Below are 18,858 nucleotides of genomic sequence, written 5' to 3' on the forward strand. Positions count from 1 at the left end.
TAGTACTGCTTTCAACTCATTATTAGATTCAATCGGTTTCAGTCAGAGTGTGCATAAGGCCACTCACTGTTTTAACCACACCCTTGACCTTGTGCTGGCATATGGAATTGAAATTGAGGATTTAATAATATTTCCGCAGAATCCGGTATTATCAGACCATTCTTTAATTACTTTCGAATTCTTACTACCTGACTATACTAAATTAGATAAAAGCTTCTACACTAGATGCCTATCTGACAGTGCTATAGCTAAATTTAAGGAAGATATTCCAACAGCATTTAACTCAATGTCATGCCTTAATATAACAGAGGACCTTTATGTTAACCTTAGTCCCTCCCAAATTGATACATTTGTAGACGGTGCTACGGCCTGCCTACGGACTACTTTAGACTCTGTTGCTCCTATCAAAAAGAAGATGACAAAGCAAAGGAAACTAGCACCTTGGTATAACTCCCAAACTCGCAAATTAAAACAAATCTCGCGAAACCTTGAAAGTAAATGGCGTTCCACCAAACTGAAAGAATCTCGTTTGGATTGGCAAGACAGTCTCAAAACCTATAGGAAGGCCCTCAGAAATGCCAGATCAGTCTATTACTCAACACTAATAGAAGAAAATAAGAACAACCCAAGGTTTCTTTTCAGCACTGTAGCCAGGCTGACAGATAGTCACAGCTCTACTGAGCCATCTATTCCTATAGCTCTGAGTAGTGATGACTTTATGAGCTTCTTTAATGATAAAATTATAACAATTAGAGATAAAAATCCATCACCTTTTGCCCTCAACTTCTAACAGTTCACCTTTAAACGCAGGACTGCTAGAAAGAACGACTAGACCTGACATATACTTAGACTGCTTTTATCCTATAAACCTTCAACAATTAATGCTAAAGGTCTCTTCAGCTAAGCCATCTACCTGTCTCTTAGACCCCATCCCAACGAGGCTACTCAAAGAAGCGTTACCCGTGGTTAACACCACATTACTAGATATGATCAATATGTCTTTATTAACAGGTTATGTACCGCAGTCATTTAAAGTAGCTGTGATAAAACCTCTTCTGAAAAAACCCACCCTCGATCCTGAGGTCCAACTATAGACCTATATCTAACCTTCCCTTTCTCTCCAAGATCCTTGAGAAGGTAGTTGCTAATCAGTTATGTGATTTTCTACATAGCAATAGTTTATTTGAGGAATTTCAATCAGGATTTAGAAAGCATCATAGCACAGAGACGGCACTGGTGAAAATTACTAACGATCTTCTAACTGCTGCTGACAAAGGACTTGTCTCTGTACTTGTCTTATTAAATCTTAGTGCTGCATTTGACACTATTGACCATACCATCCTGTTACAGAGATTGGAACATTTAGTTGGCATTAAAGGAATCGCACTAAGCTGGTTTAAGTCCTATTTCTCTGATCGATCTCAATTTGTTAATGTTAATGATAAATCCTCCAAGTACGCCCAAAGTTAGCCATGGCGTTCAAGAAGGCTCAGTGCTTGGACCAATTCTATTCTCCTTATATATGCTTCCTCTAGGCAATATTATTAGGAAACACTCAATTAACTTTCACTGTTATGCGGATGACACCCAATTATACTTGTCCATCAAACCAGACGAAACCAGTCAGTTAGCTAAACTTCAAGCGTGCATAAAAAATCCTGGATGACCTACAATTTTCTGATGTTAAACTCTAACAAAACTGAAGTTATTGTGCTGGGCCCTAAACACCTCCGAACTTCATTATCTAAAGATATAGCTACCCTAGATGGTATTGCCCTGGCCTCCAGCACTACTGTCAGAAATCTAGGAGTTATTTTTGATCAGGATATATCCTTTAACGCCCATCTAAAACAAACATCAAGAACAGCCTTTTTTCATCTTCGTAACATTGCCAAAATTAGGAATATCCTGTCTCAAAACGATGCTGAAAAACTAGTCCATGCATTCGTTACTTCCAGGCTGGACTATTGTAATTCCCTACTGTCAGGTTGCTCAAATAAGTCCCTTAAGACTCTCCAGCTGATCCAGAATGCTGCAGCGCGTGTTCTGACAAGAACTAAGAGAAGAGATCATATTTCTCCTGTATTAGCTTCTCTGCATTGGCTTCCTGTAAAATCCAGGATTGAATTTAAAATCCTTCTCCTGACCTTCAAAGCTTTAAATGGTCAAGCACCATCTTATCTAGAAGAGCTCTTAGTACCTTATTGTCCCACTAGAGCACTGCGCTCCGGGAATGCAGAGTTACTTGTGGTACCTAGAGTCTCTAAAAGTAGAATAGGAGCCAGAGCCTTCAGCTATCAGGCTCCTCTCCTGTGGAACCAGCTCCCAATCTGAGTTTGGGGGGCAGAAACTTATCGCATTTAAGAATGAACTTAAAACTCTCCTCTTTGATAAAGCTTATAGTTAGGGAGTGAGGAGTTGCAGCGTCCGCCTAGCCCGGCCACCTGCTTCTCTTCATAGTCGTCAGATTAATAATATAACAAAAGTAGAGGGAGGCAGGCCAGTACAGCCCGATCCGGCAGGGGAGAGTTCTAGCCCGACAAGGCTCCTCTCCTTAAACTGCCTGTCTCTCTTAGTTACGCTGTTATAGTTCTAGACTGCCGGGGGACTTCCTTCCTTCCTTCCTTTGACACACTGAGCTGCTCTCTCCTCTCCCTTTCAATTTGTGTGCATCCCGTCCCAGAAATGCTTGTTACTAACCTAGCACTGGGGAGTTTACTCCCCGGAGTCCTTATGTTTTTTCCACCCAGCATATTTCCTTGGAGTATGTTGGCACCAAGATCTTGGTTGCAGCTGTCGCCGTGGTCCTGCTGCACTCCCTGCTAAGCTCTGCGGTGCCCTGCAATGTCATGCTGTGTCCTGCTGAACCCTGCTGCTTCCTGCTATGTCCATCCATGCTCTGCTGTTCCACGCTACATCCTGTAACGCCCTGCAGCGCCCTGATATGACATGAACTACTACGACTACCATTTGTAGTCACTGTTCCATTATTAATGTGACTATTATTGCCACTGTTCATCACATCCCCAACCGGCACCGTCAGACACCACCTACCAAGAGCCTGGGTCTGTCCGAGGTTTCTTCCTAATAGGGAGTTTTTCCTCGCCACTGTCGCACTGCTTGCTCTTGGGGGAATTATTAGAATTGTTGGGGCTTTGTAAATTATAGTGTGTGGTCTAGACCTACTCTATCTGTAAAGTTTCTCGAGATAACTCTTGTTATGATTTGATACTATAAATAAAATTGAATTGAATTGAATTGAAAATTGAATTGATATGCCCTATAACATTTTTAAGTTTATCCACATAAATGTTATACCGATACGTTCACAAAGGCCTTCTGGTGCTCAGGATGATGTCATTTGACTGATAGCAGTTATCCTTTTGGCAGTGTGAGCCTTTATTTGAGATCTTGCTGTCAGTTTCTCTGAATAGCTGCAGTGTGGCACAGGTGACACATACCTTTGACGTGGGAGACCCGGGTTCGAATCCCACTGTGATACATCAATCAATGTGTGCCTTAGCAAGACAGTTAATGACTAGTAGCAATTGGAAGTTGCTCTCTTTGTCTTTTTTCTTTTTCCTCTCCTCTCTTTCCTCTCTTTCTCTCCTTCTCGCTTTCCTCTCTTTCCTCTCCTTCCTCTCGTCTCTCTTTCCTGTCTTTCTCTCCTCTCTCTTCTCTCCTTCTCTCCTCTTTCCTTCTCTTCTCATCTTTCTTCTCTCTTTCTCTCCTCTCCTTCTCTCCTTCTATTTGTATATGTCTGATAATAATACAAAGCATTTCTTCTTTCAGCCTTTTCAGGTAATTCATTTCAACTTTCATCTTTGAAAACAGTATTACAGTTCAGCTTCAAGCTTTTCTAACAATGTAATTTAGCTCTTCACTTAGGTAATCAGTTTAGCTTCCAACTCTAACAATTTTCCAGATTTTTCAGCAGTGCAGTGCATTTGAGCTTTAAAATTTTTCATACAATTTGTTTCATATTTCTGCATTTGTGAGTCATTTTCAGTTAGAAAATATACTATGTTCCACATCTTTTGTCATTCAACTTTTAAAGCCAACAGTACAGTTTAACATAAGCTTTTCACTTTTTAATGAAATTCATACTTATTTAAACGATTTACACTTAATTTACACACAAAAATCTGTCTCTGAATAGCTACATTGTGCCACAGGTGACATATTAACAGCAGGTGTGGTAATTACAGATCAAAGAAAGGCTTTATTAGAGCTGAATGAGCATCTACCATGTATTGAGGGGTCATAACATAGTGGTAATGACACACACTTTTGACGTGTGAGACCCGGGTTCGAATCCCACTGTGATACATCAATCATTGTGTCCCTGAGCAAGACAGTTAACGACTAGTAGCAATTGGAAGTTGCTCTTTCTTTTTTCTCTTTTTCCTCTCCTCTCCTCTCTTTCTCGCCTCTCTTCTCTCCTTCTCTCTTCTCTCTTTTCTCCTCTGTCCTCTCCTTCTCTCTGTCCTCTCTTTCCTCTTGTTCAGCCCCATTCTTTTCACCTAATATATTTCACATCTCATCTCAGCTAGATTGATGCTTTTTCATTCTATGTAGTGTATATGTCTGATAATAATACAAAGCATTTCTTCTTTCAGCCTTTTCAGGTAATTCATTTCAACTTTCATCTTTGACAGTTTTACAGTTCAGCTTCAAGCTTTTCTAACAATGTATTTTAGCTCTTCACTAAGGTAATGCACTTTAGCTTCCAACTCTAACAATTTTCCTGATTTTTCAGCAGGGCAGTGCATTTGAGCTTTAAGATTTTTCATACAATTTGTTTCATATTTCTGCATTTGTGTCATTATCAGTTAGAAAATATACTCAGACCTCACAATGTTCTACGTCTTTTGTCATTATTCAACTTTTAAAGCCAACAGTTCAGTTTAGCATAAGCTTTTAACTTTTTAATGAAATTCATACTTATTAAACCAAAACTTTTTCAACTATTCTCACTACTTCAACTTCTTCTTACGGATTTAAGCTATTCAACCAGTTTAGCTTTAGCAATTCAGCTATTCAGCATTCCCACGCATTTTCTGCAGGAAATGCATTTTCTAGTTTTAAGTTTAAAATCATTTAAAGAGATAAGTGTCTCTAGTTTGAGCTTGACCTGCAGACCGTTTCAGGACCAAGGACCGTAGTCTGTACCAGCCTCTGTACTGATAAGAGGTACTTTGAATTGGAGCCGTCTATAAGTCAACTGAATACTAATTTGGCTGATTTGACACATATAATCGGCAGGGCGGGCACTGCCGGCATTCGGACTCCATGACCCATCTGATTGGTGGAGAGCTAACCAGGAAACGGTGAGCGGGATGAGCGTGACTAGAGTCTCTCAAAATCTGATGAAAATCTTTTAAACTGACCTTTGTTGATCTGAAATGAAGACAGATTTAGCAACTGCACGGCCTATTTCTCTCTTAAAATGTTTTCAGAAACACGTTTCGGTGAACTATTTTAGTACAATATGAGATCGTATTCTGAACGAGCCGCCATGACAGAATTTGAATTTCTAAAGAAACCAGACCCACGTGACGCGTTCGTCCAATCAGCTGCTGGTTTTCATTTTTGGGCGACAAAACTTGTTAGCGCCGCCTGCTGTTATGGAGACGTATTACGTCTCATCGCTTTGGTGTGTGGGGCCCTTAGGGGTCATTTAAGTGTTTTTGCTGTCTTCACTTGACTTGGCCTGATTCCACCAAGTAGTTCATCCAATCAAATCGAAGCATTGAGGGCAATGCTGCTGCCAGTTCTGCCGTTATTTACCATTTTCTTCTTCTTCTAGAAATAGCAAAGTCGGTAGCCTTTCCTCATTAGCTACTGCAGCTACTGAAAAAAGTGAGGTAGCATGGATGAGGACTCAGTTGTATGTTTTCTGTCAGAGTCCTGATTAGACATACTCAAGTGGGACATGCTCACCTTGGCCTTGACCAGAGCGAGAAGAGCGTAAGCTGTGGCCTCCAGTGTGTAAACGCTTCCCTTAGGTGTTGGCCAGTGGGACAACTCTGAGGAAGACATACACAAATATCTTTATATTTCTATGTCCATTGTGGCAGCGCTGCTGAATATCCATAAGTTAAAGCCCGAGCAAGAACAATCTTTGCTGAGTTGTGTTGGGGGCCATGATGTTGTGGCCCTCCTCCCCACGGGGTTCGGGAACAGTTTGATTTTCCAGGTCGCTCCGTTAGTGGTGAAGAAGTTGGCTAAGGCTAACGCTAGCTATGCTAAGGCTAACGCTAGCGATGCTAAGCTGACGTCACGACCAAACGTTAGCGATTGGTTATGGCAGATCCAGAGTGGCTCTGGGCAGATCCAATAGTTTTAAACTTCAACAGAGTACCCACCTTCAAGGAAGTTAACACTTGTCAATGGAGAGTGGCCAGACTCTCTCTACACATGAAATGGACAAGAGTCTGGTAGGACAAGGCTAATGGACCAGAGTCTGGTAGGACCAGACTAGTGTACAAGAGTCTCGTAGGACCAGGCTAGTGTATCAGAGTCAGGTAGGACCAGGCTAGTGTATCAGAGTCTGGTAGGACCAGGCTAGTGTACCAGAGTCTGGTAGGACCAGGCTAGTGTACCAGAGTCTGGTAGGACCAGGCTAGTGTACTAGAGTCTGGTAGGACCAGGCTACTGTACCAGAGTCTGGTAGGACCAGGCTAGTGTATCAGAGTCTCGCAGGACCAGGCTAGTGTACCAGAGTCTGGTAGGACCAGGCTAGTGTACCAAAGTCTCGCAGGACCAGGCTAATTGACCAGAGTCTGGTAGGACTAGGCTAATGTACCAGAGTCTGGTAGGACCAGGCTAGTGTACCAGAGTATGGTAGGACCAGGCTAGGTTTTTCCAGCTCGCAAGCCAACAGAGAGTTGTTAGACTGACCCTAGGGTGTGTCTCGATTTCTAGGCTACTACGCACTACTCAACCACAGGTTTATTTTAAAAATGTTGCTGTATGACGACACCTGTGGATGCAAACTTGTAGAGGATCTCCTTGTTCAGTTTGTTTTCATTGGCCAGGGCATATGACGTCATGGCAACAGCATATGGGTTGGAGAGGTTGGGCAGACGCCTTTCCAGATAGTTCACTGCTTTGTTTATACTGCCTGGCAGACTCTGGACAGAAGGAAAAGAAAGGAAGGAGAGTGTAAGCGTAAAAGGCTGTCAGATGGGTCACATAACAATAGTGCATCTATTTCAAATATCCACTTCTGTTCAGGAATGCCAGAGCATTTTAACATTGGACAATAGCTGAGACTGGATTGAAAGGCAGCAAGATATTTTGATGCCTCGCTTCGACATGTCAACAATCACATAACTGCAAAAATTAGGCCTCAAAAAAGGGGAACTATGCAGTTTTTTTTAGCTAAATTTACCTTAACTGAACAGCTTCAGAGTCATTTATATATATATATATATATATATATATATATATATATATATATATATATATATATATATATATATATATATATATAGGGGGGCTCTATAGAGAAACCTGTAGGGGGGGGGCTCTATGGAGAAACCTGTAGGGGGAGCTCTATAGTGAAACCTGTAGGGGGAGCTCTATAGAGAAACCTGTAGGGGGAGCTCTATAGTGAAACCTGTAGGGGGAGCTCTATAGTGAAACCTGTAGGGGGGGCTCTATAGAGAAACCTGTAGGGGGAGCTCTATAGTGAAACCTGTAGGGGAGCTCTATAGAGAAACCTGTCAGCAAAAAGAGAGAAAACAGAAGAAATGGCCAAAACTGCATAGCACCCCTTTAAGCACCACTCGTGTCAGAGAGGTGTCTGTGTTGTGAAAATGGGATGTCTTTGTTAATCTGCTACAGTATTTAAAAGCAGAGATGTAGACTGTAGAAGAAGGGTCACGTTTTATAATACAACCTTTAATTAGCAAATATGTCTCCATTTTGAAAGTGTCAATTGCTTCAAAAGAATCCTTTTATCAAAATTGACCATTCACTAAACCCCTCGCTCTTGGGAGCTGGGGACCTTTTGATCCAGTATGGGAATGTAGTCGGAGCAACAGTCTTCATGCAAGCAGTTTTTTTAACGGTTATAAAACTAAAGAAACAAAAGAAAAATGTAAGGAATGGACTAAACCATGTCTTTATCTGCTCTAGGGTTGGGTATGGTTTGGGTTTTTTTCGATACCGGTGCTAAAGCGATACTTTGAAAACCGTGCCGGTGCCTAAACGGTGCCTGAACCAATATTTTTTAAGAAAGTAAAAAATAAAAGAAAAAAGCAGGGTACTAACAACAGTCAGCAACATTTAAGAACAGCTTGTTTATTGCTAAGGCCATATGGTCAAAATTAAATTATTTAATAATAATGTAATAACTATAACTTACAACAATGACTTATTTCACCAGTAAATTGCTGTTGAATGACAAAAACAACCACCGGATGGGAAAAGGGTATTTTAAAATAACTTTGAATGCACCGTGAGGCTTACTAGTTTCAAGTGAACGCACCGTCTATGTTGTTGTGTTTTAATCCAGCTGCTAGCTAACGGTAGCTAACGTTACCTGCTGTTGAGTGTATTACGGAGCATCAGAGAGCAGCGCAGAAGGCATATCAGTGGCACCTAAATAAGGCACCAAAATCTGCGTTGCTATTCGGTCCGGTAGATACCGGTCATTAAGGCATCGGTGCCGTATTAGCACCAGGTCTCAGTACCCAACCCTAGCTCTAACTGAGGTGCCCATGAGCAAGGCCCTTAACCCCAACCAATCCAGTTGCTCAGTGGCTCAGCAGATCAGACTGTGGTAGTACTGGGCAGCTTCCAGTATGAATGTGATCAGATCAGACTGTGGTTGTACTGGGCAGCTTCCAGGTATGAATGTGGAACTGTGTGAATGTGACAGGTCGTCGTTGCAAATGAGAATTTGTTCTCAATCGACTTACCTGGATGGATAAAGGTAAAAAACAACAAACAAAAAATCGTTAGCATGTCTGAGAAACATTACATACTGGTAAGTGAATGTTAATTCCAAAGCCAAAGAGCACATCATGACAACTACATTAACGTCAGTGGCTAATAATAATGTTTAAAAAAGACCAAGATGATTAGCACATTAACTTTGTGTCGCTCATCACTAGTGTGGAGTCCGTAAATGAAATGAAAGAGGTGACGGAAAAACAGAAACCATTGTTTGCAGATGAAGTACTCACGTTAACATTTTCAGCACATTGTGTGCGAGACTCCTGCATGGCAATGAGGCAGAAGGCCGTCATGGAGGCATCTGAATCTGCTCCTCTCACATCACCCTACACACACACACACACACACACACACACACACACACACACACGCAAACACACACACACACACACACACACACAGACACACATCCACAAACACACACACACACACACACACACACACATACACATACACACACACACATACACAGACACACATTTTTTCATATTCATATAAAATTATGTAATTGTATTAATCTTGATCAGCTGTTTTTGTAGCACCAAGATTAAGATTAGATGTCAATGACATCAGTATACGCACAATCATCTCTCCATGGATAACCGTTCCAACTTCTCTAAACGAGCCGTGAGGTTGCTGTACGTTGAGAATCAGAAACTTGATGGCTTCACAGATGTGTTCTTCTTTCACTGCCACCAGATTGTTAGCCATGGCAAACACCTTGGCAACATACGCTGTCAGCCTTAGAGAGGAGAGGAGAATGTGGAATAGTTTAGTTTCATGTATATGCAGATGTAATACACCAGTCATTCCCAAACTGTGGTCCATGGACCACTAGTGGTGCGTGAGGGTACTGCAGGTGGTCCGTGGAAAAGCAAAATAAAATATAAAATAATAGTTTTTTAACCTTCATTTTACCAGGAAATTCCCATAGAAATTAAGAATATGTAACTTGTGACTTGCAAAACTCTGAAAATAAATAATCACCTAAAATCACCAAAGGTTTTGAAATTTTGACTATATCCAAGTGTTCTTATTACTGTATAGATTTAATACTCCGTTGCTATGGAAATAAGCCTGTTGTTCAAATGAACCTGATTATGCCCTCGGGTGCTTGAGTGAGTAAATAAATAAAATATGTGGCAGCCGTTGTGTGCAGTAAACTTTCTTTTAACGAGCCTGTTGTACTGATGAGATGACTAGTTACAGTTTGAGTGCTAGTAGGCCTATTAAGAGGTGCGGATTAATTCAGGTAGGACTGTGTGTAGACATATTTTATTATGTGTATTATGAGGAGGTCCACGGAAATTCTTGATTACAAATAGTGGTCCACACACAAAAAGTTTGAAAACCTCTGTAATACACCATTGTCACATAGTCATGATCTTAGTTAGAGGAGGATGTGTGAACAATGATGTATCATGGATGTTTGGATGCCTCACCAGGTGCTGCTCTCTCTATACGCCCAAACAGCAAAGGACCCATCCTTTTTACGGTAGACCAGCTCATTCTGGTAGCCTGGACACAAACAGCACACACAACCAGTTTGAGAAGTCTTGTTACATTTTTTCTCTGTGATTATAGCATATTTGGCATAGGTTTTTGTTTGTGCTGACAATCTTGGTTAAGACATGGTAGTCTAAGGGCCCTATTTTAACGATCTGAAACGCAAGTATCAAACGGCAAACGCAATTAGCTTTGTGGGCGGATCTCGGGCGCTGTTGCTATGATACCGGCGGGATAAATGACTCTTGCGCCCAACACAAATCTAAAATGGGTTGGTCTGAAGTCGCTACATTACTCATAGGTGTGGTTTGGGCGTAACGCAATAAACCAATCAGAGCGTTATCTCACATTCCCTTTAAAAGCAGGCACGCTTGTTCCATGGCAGATTGGTATTATGATGGCGGATTTGCTAGGCGCACGCTCTTAATACATCCATGGACGCACGCTAGGAGCGGTTCACAGCCGAGGAGACAGACGTTTGCTATTGATTTTTCTTTTTGACAAAATGTAAATAAAGAAATGTCACAAAAACATACTTTCCCGATGTTTTGGGCTCACTCTCACTGATTCATGAAGTTATGAATGCATGGTGATATCTTTGCAATGTAGTCTAACATTAGACCGAGATGACCTCACTATAGACGATGCAGCTCTTCTGTCTCTCCTCTCCCATGCTGCTGCTGCTGGGGCATTTGGGTTAAGTGGCATCGGCACATGCAGTTCAACATCACATCTCCTTAAGTCCTCTAATATTTCCTCATAAATGTCATCAACACATCCATGATTCATGGAAATGTTGTGTAAAGCAAGGTCATATTTTTCCTTGTATTTATGTATGGTTTGCAAAAATGGGAACTCCTGCGTCCGTGTAGATGAGAGAAGCAAAGTGTATGCGTGGTGTGCACACTCTACATTATGGCCAAGCATGCGCCCTTAAAATAACATTTGAATAACGCACCACTGACTTTTAGACTAGGTTTTTCCTGGTCTGTGGCGGAATTGGTTTCTGAAACTGCAAAATAGCACTAGGGAACGTTTGCGCCGGAACACGCCTCCTCTTGTTGCTGAACCGCCCCCGCAAGGACAAGTTCATTCCCTATTTTACCGACGTGAGTCTGTGGAGGGAAAAGTCCGCTGTGCGTCAGGTGCAAAAATAGGAATGATACGTGCGTCGGTGTACAAAGTCAATGCGCTGGATGCAAGATAGGGCCCTATGAGTCTATGTGTTGCTTCGAGACTATTAATTCTCAATGTCCCTAGCTTGTATATCTGGGGCAGGGAGGGCATGCATTACTGTCTGACCACACTGCCTTTTCGATACCAAGTCTACCAATCAGAAACTTCCACACGGAGGGGAATCAACCAACTATTACGATTTCTGGTATCTGTGCAAATAAATACATGTTTGAGCCCACCGGTCTTGATGTGTTGGAGGGCTTCATTACGTTTCTGAAAGCCCACAGTTTCCCACTGGTTGGTTTTATCCAAATATGTGGCTGCAATGACTGGTAGGGTCATGCGCGCAATGTTTTGCTCTCCACTGCCACTGGGCTGGACGATCAGAGTACCCATAGAGTCCCCACTAATGGCGTTCTCCACCAGCGCAGAAACTTGTTCTCTCCCTGCACACACACACACACACACACACACACACACACACACACACACTCACACACACACACACACACACACACACACACACACACACACACACATACACACACATATACACACACACACACACACACACAAAACAAAATATTTATTGGGAAGGAACAATTAATGGAAACTAAAATGCAACCAGTAGAGGTGGTCGTATCACTAATAACAACATTAAGAACAATATAGTACCAATTAGCACCTACGCAGAGTTCATTGTACAGGCACTGTATGCCATAACATGCCGAAATTTAACGTAATATCTGACCTGTCACTGAGATCTGTGTGCTAGTAGGTGTGTTTCGGACCAAATCTTTCATAGGAATTTGACTGATGAGAGTTACTTCTTGTTTACCACCTAAAGAGAGAAACAGTGGGCAAGTTGGCAAATGGTTAAAATAGAATATTACATAATTACTACATAATGTGGCTATTTAATGGGTAAACTCACCTACACCTTTAGTAGTGGGGTCTAGAATTATAATCTGAGAAGATTTAATGAGTACGCCTTCAGGCTGGAAAAACAACAGTGAGGACAGACATTAGAAATTACAACTATTGGAGCAATATATATCTGCTGGTGTGCAACAAAATACAATTATAGCTTAAATTTGATTTAAATATTCCTTCGTTGTTGTTCTGTTTCTCTTTCTTATTTACAGTTCATTTTGAAAACACTGATACAGTTTACATTTGTATCAAAGTTAAACCTTATTGGGCCTAAAGGTTAGAGAAGCGAGCGTAGGACCGGGAGGTCGCCAGTTCAATCCCCAGACAGGCAGGATAAAATCTGGGTCAAGCAGCGCTTGTCTCCCAGATCTCCCTTGTCTCCCTCATTACCACCACTGAGGTGCCCTGGAGCAAGGCCCTTAACCTCCAACAGCTCCAGTGGAGCTGCTCAGTGGCCAGCAGATCACACTGTGGTAGTACTGGGCAGCTTCCAGTATGAATGTGATCAGATCAGACTGTGGTTGTACTGGGCAGCTTCCAGTATGAACGTGATCAGATCAGACTGTGGTAGTACTGGGCAGCTTCCAGTATGAACGTGATCAGATCAGACTGTGGTAGTACTGGGCAGCTTCCAGGTATGAATGTGATCAGATCAGACTGTGGTTGTACTGGGCAGCTTCCAGGTATAAATGTGGAACTGTGTGAAAGTGACAGGTCGTCGCTGCAAATGAGAAATTTGCCTGGATAAATAAACGTAAAAAAAAAAAAAAGAAAAAACCTAAGGCAAGAATCTGGCGATACGATATGTACCACGATACATGGGTCACGATTCAATATACTGCAATATATTTTAGAGGCAACAGGAGCATCGCTGCACATGAGGCTAGTTAACACTTCACCTGACAGCAGGTAACTCTAGCCTACCGTTAGTTAGCAGCTGGAGTAAACAGTTAAAATGCTGACAGCTAAACAGTGTAAAGTGTGACTGTATTTCACTGTAGAGGATCCAACAGCGGGACGTTAACAGTCTGCAGCTGCCGTTGTTGAAAAAACAACACAGACGGTGCATTCACTTGAAACTAGTAGCCTCACGGTGCATTCAAAGTTATTGTAAAATACCCTTTTCCCATCTGGTGGTTGTCTTTGTCGTTCAACGGCAATTTCCTGGTGAAATACGTTATTGTTGTAAGTTATAGTTATTACATTATTATTAAATAATTTAATTTTGACCATATGACCTTAGCAATAAACAAGCCGCTCCTTAATGTCGCCGACTGTTGTTTAGTACCCTTCTTTTTTCTTTTATTTTTTTAACTATATTAAAAAGTACCAGTTCAGGCACCGTTTTAAAAGTTTCATTTTAGCACCGGTATCGGAAAAAACAAAAACCATACCCAATCCTACTTACCACCACCAGCAGCTTCTTTATAATTCCATCACTGAGCGAAGAATCTTTAACAGCTGCTTTGATCTCAATGTTAAATGTTCCTTCTTTCATGGGAATAATGATGAAGGGTACAGCTCGTGTAGTTTGGGCCCCCATTTTGACCTCCTGGTGATACCTTCTACGTTTAGAGGCTGAACTGCACACATGCTCCTCTTCAGTCAGATCCACACGCACCTTGAAAATGAGACAAAGACTGAAGTATGTGTAGTGCATAATAAGGATCATAATCATCAGTTTTATTTAGCGCTTGAAGAAGTATTCAGATCCTTCACTTAAGAAAAAGTACTAATACCACACTGTAAAAAAATATTCTGTTACAAGTAAAAGCCCTGCTTTGAAAACGTTACTCAAGTAAAAGTATGTAAGTATCATCAGGAAAATGTACTTAAAGTATAACAGTGAACGAACAAACCCGACATTTTTAAATAGTTTAGCCAGCGGTGTGTTTTTTTGCTGCCTCCAGCTTCTTTAGAAACTAAACGTCTTCTGGCAAACATCCACATGCTGAGAGTCAAAAACACCGCCGCTGAGCCGAGCCGAGCCGAGCTGGTACAAGCAGTGGGTAAGCACCATAAGACAACCGTTCACCACTGTGTATACGCGGTGTGCAGGGCCGTACGATTCAATCTGTTAGTAAGTAAGTAAGTAAAGTTTATTTCTATAGCCCATTTAAGAACAGCTTGCGATGACCAAAGTGCTGTACATAGCGCATTAGCCACAGGGTCATAAAATAAAATAAAATACACGACATCAAAAGACAAACACTTAATTACAAACATAGCAGGATAAGACAATTAAGATGCCGGGAAGGCCGATGTAAAAAGGTGAGTTTTGAGCCTGGCTTTGAATATCACAATTGAAGGGGCACTTCTGATGTCAGGTGGCAGTCGGTTCCACAGCTGAGGGCCAGCAACAGAAAAGGCTCTGTCATCTTTTTGGTTAAGCCGGGACCGTGGGACATGGAGGAGGCCTTGGCTGGTGGATCTGAGGGACCTGGGAGCTACGTGGGGATAAATGATATCTGCTATGTAGCAGGGGGCCAGGGCGTGAAGAGATTTAAAAACCATCAACAGTATTTTAAATTGTATCCTAGACTGGACTGGAAGCCAGTGCAAGGAGGCTACGACAGGTTTAATGTGTTCACGCTTTTTTGTGTTCGTGAGCAGCCTAGCTGCTGCATTTTGAACCATCTGAAGCCGTGCCACCAGAGTCAGAGGGAGGCCAAAGTAGAGAGAGTTACAATAGTCTAGGCAGGAGGTTATGAAGGCATGGATGACTTTTTCCAGATCATTGTATGACAGAACAGACTTGAGTTTGGAAATTATTCTTAATTGATAAAAACTGGTCTTTACAACAAATGATATTTGCTTCTCCAGGTTAAGATGGGAGTGGAAAATAACACCCAAGTTACGTGCATGGGATTTAACATAGGGGGCAAGGGGACCAAGGTCAGCAGGGATGGCAGTTTTGGATTTTGAGGGGCCAAAGACAATAACTTCGTTAACAACGTTTTGTTATCATTTAACTGAAGAAAATTGTTAAATTGTTGTTGAACCAATTCGTCAATTTACCTGACGTGTCTGAGACACAGGCTACAGTGCACCTCAACTCCACCACGCACCTTGTGCCACAAGTGTATGGCGCCCTGGATGGGGCACCTTCCCCCATCCGATGGATACCGAGGCTAGTTAGGTGAGTTACATGTTCGCTACGTCACAACTTATTCAGCAAAGCTGTTTCCATCTCCCCTTTTGCGCATTAACTATTTTTCGAAAAAGGCATCAACCAAACCACCTCAAGTGAGCGTAAAAACGTTTTTTTGCGAATTTGAGGACGTTTTTTGGAATTTTTTTCATATATATATATAGTAGTCACTAAGGTCATCCACCAAGAGAGTTAATCCTAAGGATTAATTGTGCCCCATGTTTAACATTAAAGGGGTGATAGAATGATTATATAGGGTATTTCACACTGTTCCTTAAGGTCTCCTAATGGGGTATGTAACATTGGTTGGGCTGAAAATGGTCTGGTTGATATTTTATTGGCCCTTATGCATCCCTGTGTTTTGGCCCTATTTGTAACAAGAGCTTTTCTTCCAAATATGTTATGCTCATGAATATTTAGATGAGCTGCGCGCTGATTGGTTGAGCGAATCCCCATACACACACATTAGAGAAGCGACAGAATCTCATATTCCAGACACTGCAATGTTTCATTACCAAATTCACTTCTGAGACTTTTTTATGCAAGAAATCAACTATATAAAGCTCAAATGTGGGCCGTTTTACGAAAATTGATGGCTAATTGCAAATTTGGTAAGACGTGTCGGACTTTAGGAGCTCCACACAGTCTGACGAGAAAGCGGCAGCCTGCTGGGCTCTGTACCCAGGGCAAAGTCACCCTTGAGCGTGAGGGGTCTTGTTTGGAGCAGCAGCTAGCTAGCTATGTGTCCCATCAATACAATGGGAAATGATTGCGGCTAGCTAGCTACACTTTCGGCATAACTATAGTATATTTACAGTTTGAATTTTGTCACAGCATGTATATTACAAGTTCCCCAAGGTCTTACAAAGCTTAGCTAATACTTGTCCGATTTCGGATTTCAATTTAAGGCATTTTTATGAACATGAGGGGTCTTGTTAGGAGCAGCAGCTAGTTAGCTATGTGTCCCATTCAATACAATGGGAAACGATTGCGGCTAGCTAGCTACACTTTCGGCATAACTATAGTATATTTACAGTTTGAATTTCGTCACGCCACTTACATAACATCTACCCCAAGGTCTTAAAAAGCTAACAATGGTGTCCGATTTCAAATTAAGGCATTTTTTGTGAACGTCGGGGGTCTTGTTAGGAGGAGCAGCTAGCTAGCTATGTGTCCCATTCAATACAATGGGAAACGATTGCCGCTAGCTAGCTACACTTTCGCATAAGTATAGTATATTTACAGTTTGAATTTCGTCACGGCATGTATATTACAGGTTCCCCAAGGTCTTACAAAGCTTAACTAACACTTGTCCGATTTCGGATTTCAATTTAATGCATTTTTGTGAATTTCAAAGGTCTCGTTTGGTGGAGGCTAGCCAGCTCTCATTGATGGACTCCAGCTCACCGCAGGCTCTATCAATGGGACTCGCGGACAAGAGGCGTTTATTTCCCCAATCGTTTGTTTAAATAACTCAACACACATATCCATTATAAGATTAACTGGAACCTGCGGTAAGAGATTGCAGGTGTAACAAGCTCACTGACCGCGCTCTCACTCACACACACCGGCCATTTAGCAGGAAGAGGGGAGCTGCAGGCCCTGGAGCTCTGTCAGGGCAGCGGCGTTTGGTAGTCCAGTCACCCAGAAAGGGTGAGTTTGCGCAGGTATTGAGCACCGCGGGCTAACGGCCGTGACGGAGCTCAATTGAGCTCACAGCAGGCCGGGGTCTGTGACGGAGGACAGGCAGGGCGGCGATGTAGCAACCCAGGCAGCACTGGCCGCTGAACTCCGACACACAGTCGGACAGAATTTGCGATTAGCCATCAATTTTCGTAAAACGGCCCATATTTGAGCTTTACATAGTCGATTTCTCGCATAAAAAAGTTTCAGAAGTGAATTTTGTAATGGAATAGCAGAGATCTGCGCGACCTAGATTCAGAAGACTACCTGATCTCAGGTCAGTTGTGTAGCCTATGTAAATGTTGAGGCGTGACCGTTCTCTTAATACATCCATGGGCGTGACAAAGGTACAGGTCCTGAGATGCTTACGTCAACTTGTAGCTTTGTTGAGATTCACCCGTTTTCAGCGGCAGTTTCAAAATATGAGATATTCATAATAAAGGGGTGTCAATGGGATTTTTAACTTCTATGTATGTCCTATTTACCCTCCAAACTGTTGTTATTCAACTATGACAAGGTAAAATCGGTTTTGCATTCTATCACCCCTTTAAAACATGTTTTATTAAATCATGCCAACACTTTTATTCTATGCAAAAAAGGCATGTATAAAGGCTTAAGGCCGCCCTACATATTATCATAGGCCCAGTTTATTAAGCAACTTCATTTTATACAATATATGTAGTAGGGGGTCCCTGCTCCACTTCTCTTTCAGTTAAGGGTTTTTTGGCTTAAAAACGTTGAAGACCCCTGTTCTAGAGGATTCCAGCACCGGGACGTAACAGTCTGTAGCTGCCGACGTCGGAAAAACTTGAAACTCTTGAAACTCGCCTCGCCAGCCTCGTGGTGCATTCAAAGTTATTGTAAAATACCCTTTTTCCATCTGGTGCTTATTTTTGTCATTTACCAGCAATTTACTGGTGAAATAAGTAATTGTTATAAGTTATTGTTATTACATTATTAATAAAATATGTAATTTTGACCATATGGCCTCAGCAATAATAATATAATATAATAATAATAATCTTTAATGTTGCCAACTGTCGTTTTGTGCTTGTTTTTTTATATTTTATATTATATACATTATAAATTTATTATATATATTTCAGTTCAGGCACCGCTTTAAAAGTATCATTTTAGCACCGGTATCCGAAAAAACCCAAACAATACTACTCCTAATAAAATATCAAAGTCTCATTGGCTCTGACCTGAGACACCAGAGTAGAGTAACACTGACTTACAGTGATAGGATCGGGGGTGTAGTTGTGGAGGATTGCCTTAATTTCCAGCTGCTCTCCACGGACAGCAGAGTACGGCAGCCTGAGATCAATGAAGAATGCCTTCCAGACAATGACCTCTAACGGCTCGCCAACACAGATTCCTATAAAATGAGAGGGATAAAAAAAAAATTATCTGGGTTTTTTCACAGCCAAATGCACTAACCT

General features: G+C 41.7%; 1 protein-coding gene across 1 annotated transcript in view; it reads right to left on the bottom strand.

Annotated features, from left to right (window-relative positions):
• LOC116062589 (complement C3-like) overlaps nucleotides 1-18,858 on the bottom strand; it is a 51,115-nt gene that overhangs the window by 12,195 nt on the left and 20,062 nt on the right. Inside the window, exons 21-30 of the mRNA XM_031317276.1 lie at nucleotides 18,655-18,794; nucleotides 13,991-14,203; nucleotides 12,584-12,647; nucleotides 12,401-12,490; nucleotides 11,889-12,095; nucleotides 10,410-10,485; nucleotides 9,550-9,709; nucleotides 9,198-9,293; nucleotides 6,986-7,136; nucleotides 5,944-6,029 (exon numbers count right to left, since the gene is read on the bottom strand). Of these exons, the coding sequence (XP_031173136.1) occupies nucleotides 5,944-6,029; nucleotides 6,986-7,136; nucleotides 9,198-9,293; nucleotides 9,550-9,709; nucleotides 10,410-10,485; nucleotides 11,889-12,095; nucleotides 12,401-12,490; nucleotides 12,584-12,647; nucleotides 13,991-14,203; nucleotides 18,655-18,794 (1,283 nt within the window). The remainder of the gene's footprint in view (nucleotides 1-5,943; nucleotides 6,030-6,985; nucleotides 7,137-9,197; nucleotides 9,294-9,549; nucleotides 9,710-10,409; nucleotides 10,486-11,888; nucleotides 12,096-12,400; nucleotides 12,491-12,583; nucleotides 12,648-13,990; nucleotides 14,204-18,654; nucleotides 18,795-18,858) is intronic.

Source organism: Sander lucioperca, chromosome 10 (assembly GCF_008315115.2).
Source record: "Sander lucioperca isolate FBNREF2018 chromosome 10, SLUC_FBN_1.2, whole genome shotgun sequence".
Taxonomy (NCBI): Eukaryota; Metazoa; Chordata; class Actinopteri; order Perciformes; family Percidae; genus Sander; species Sander lucioperca.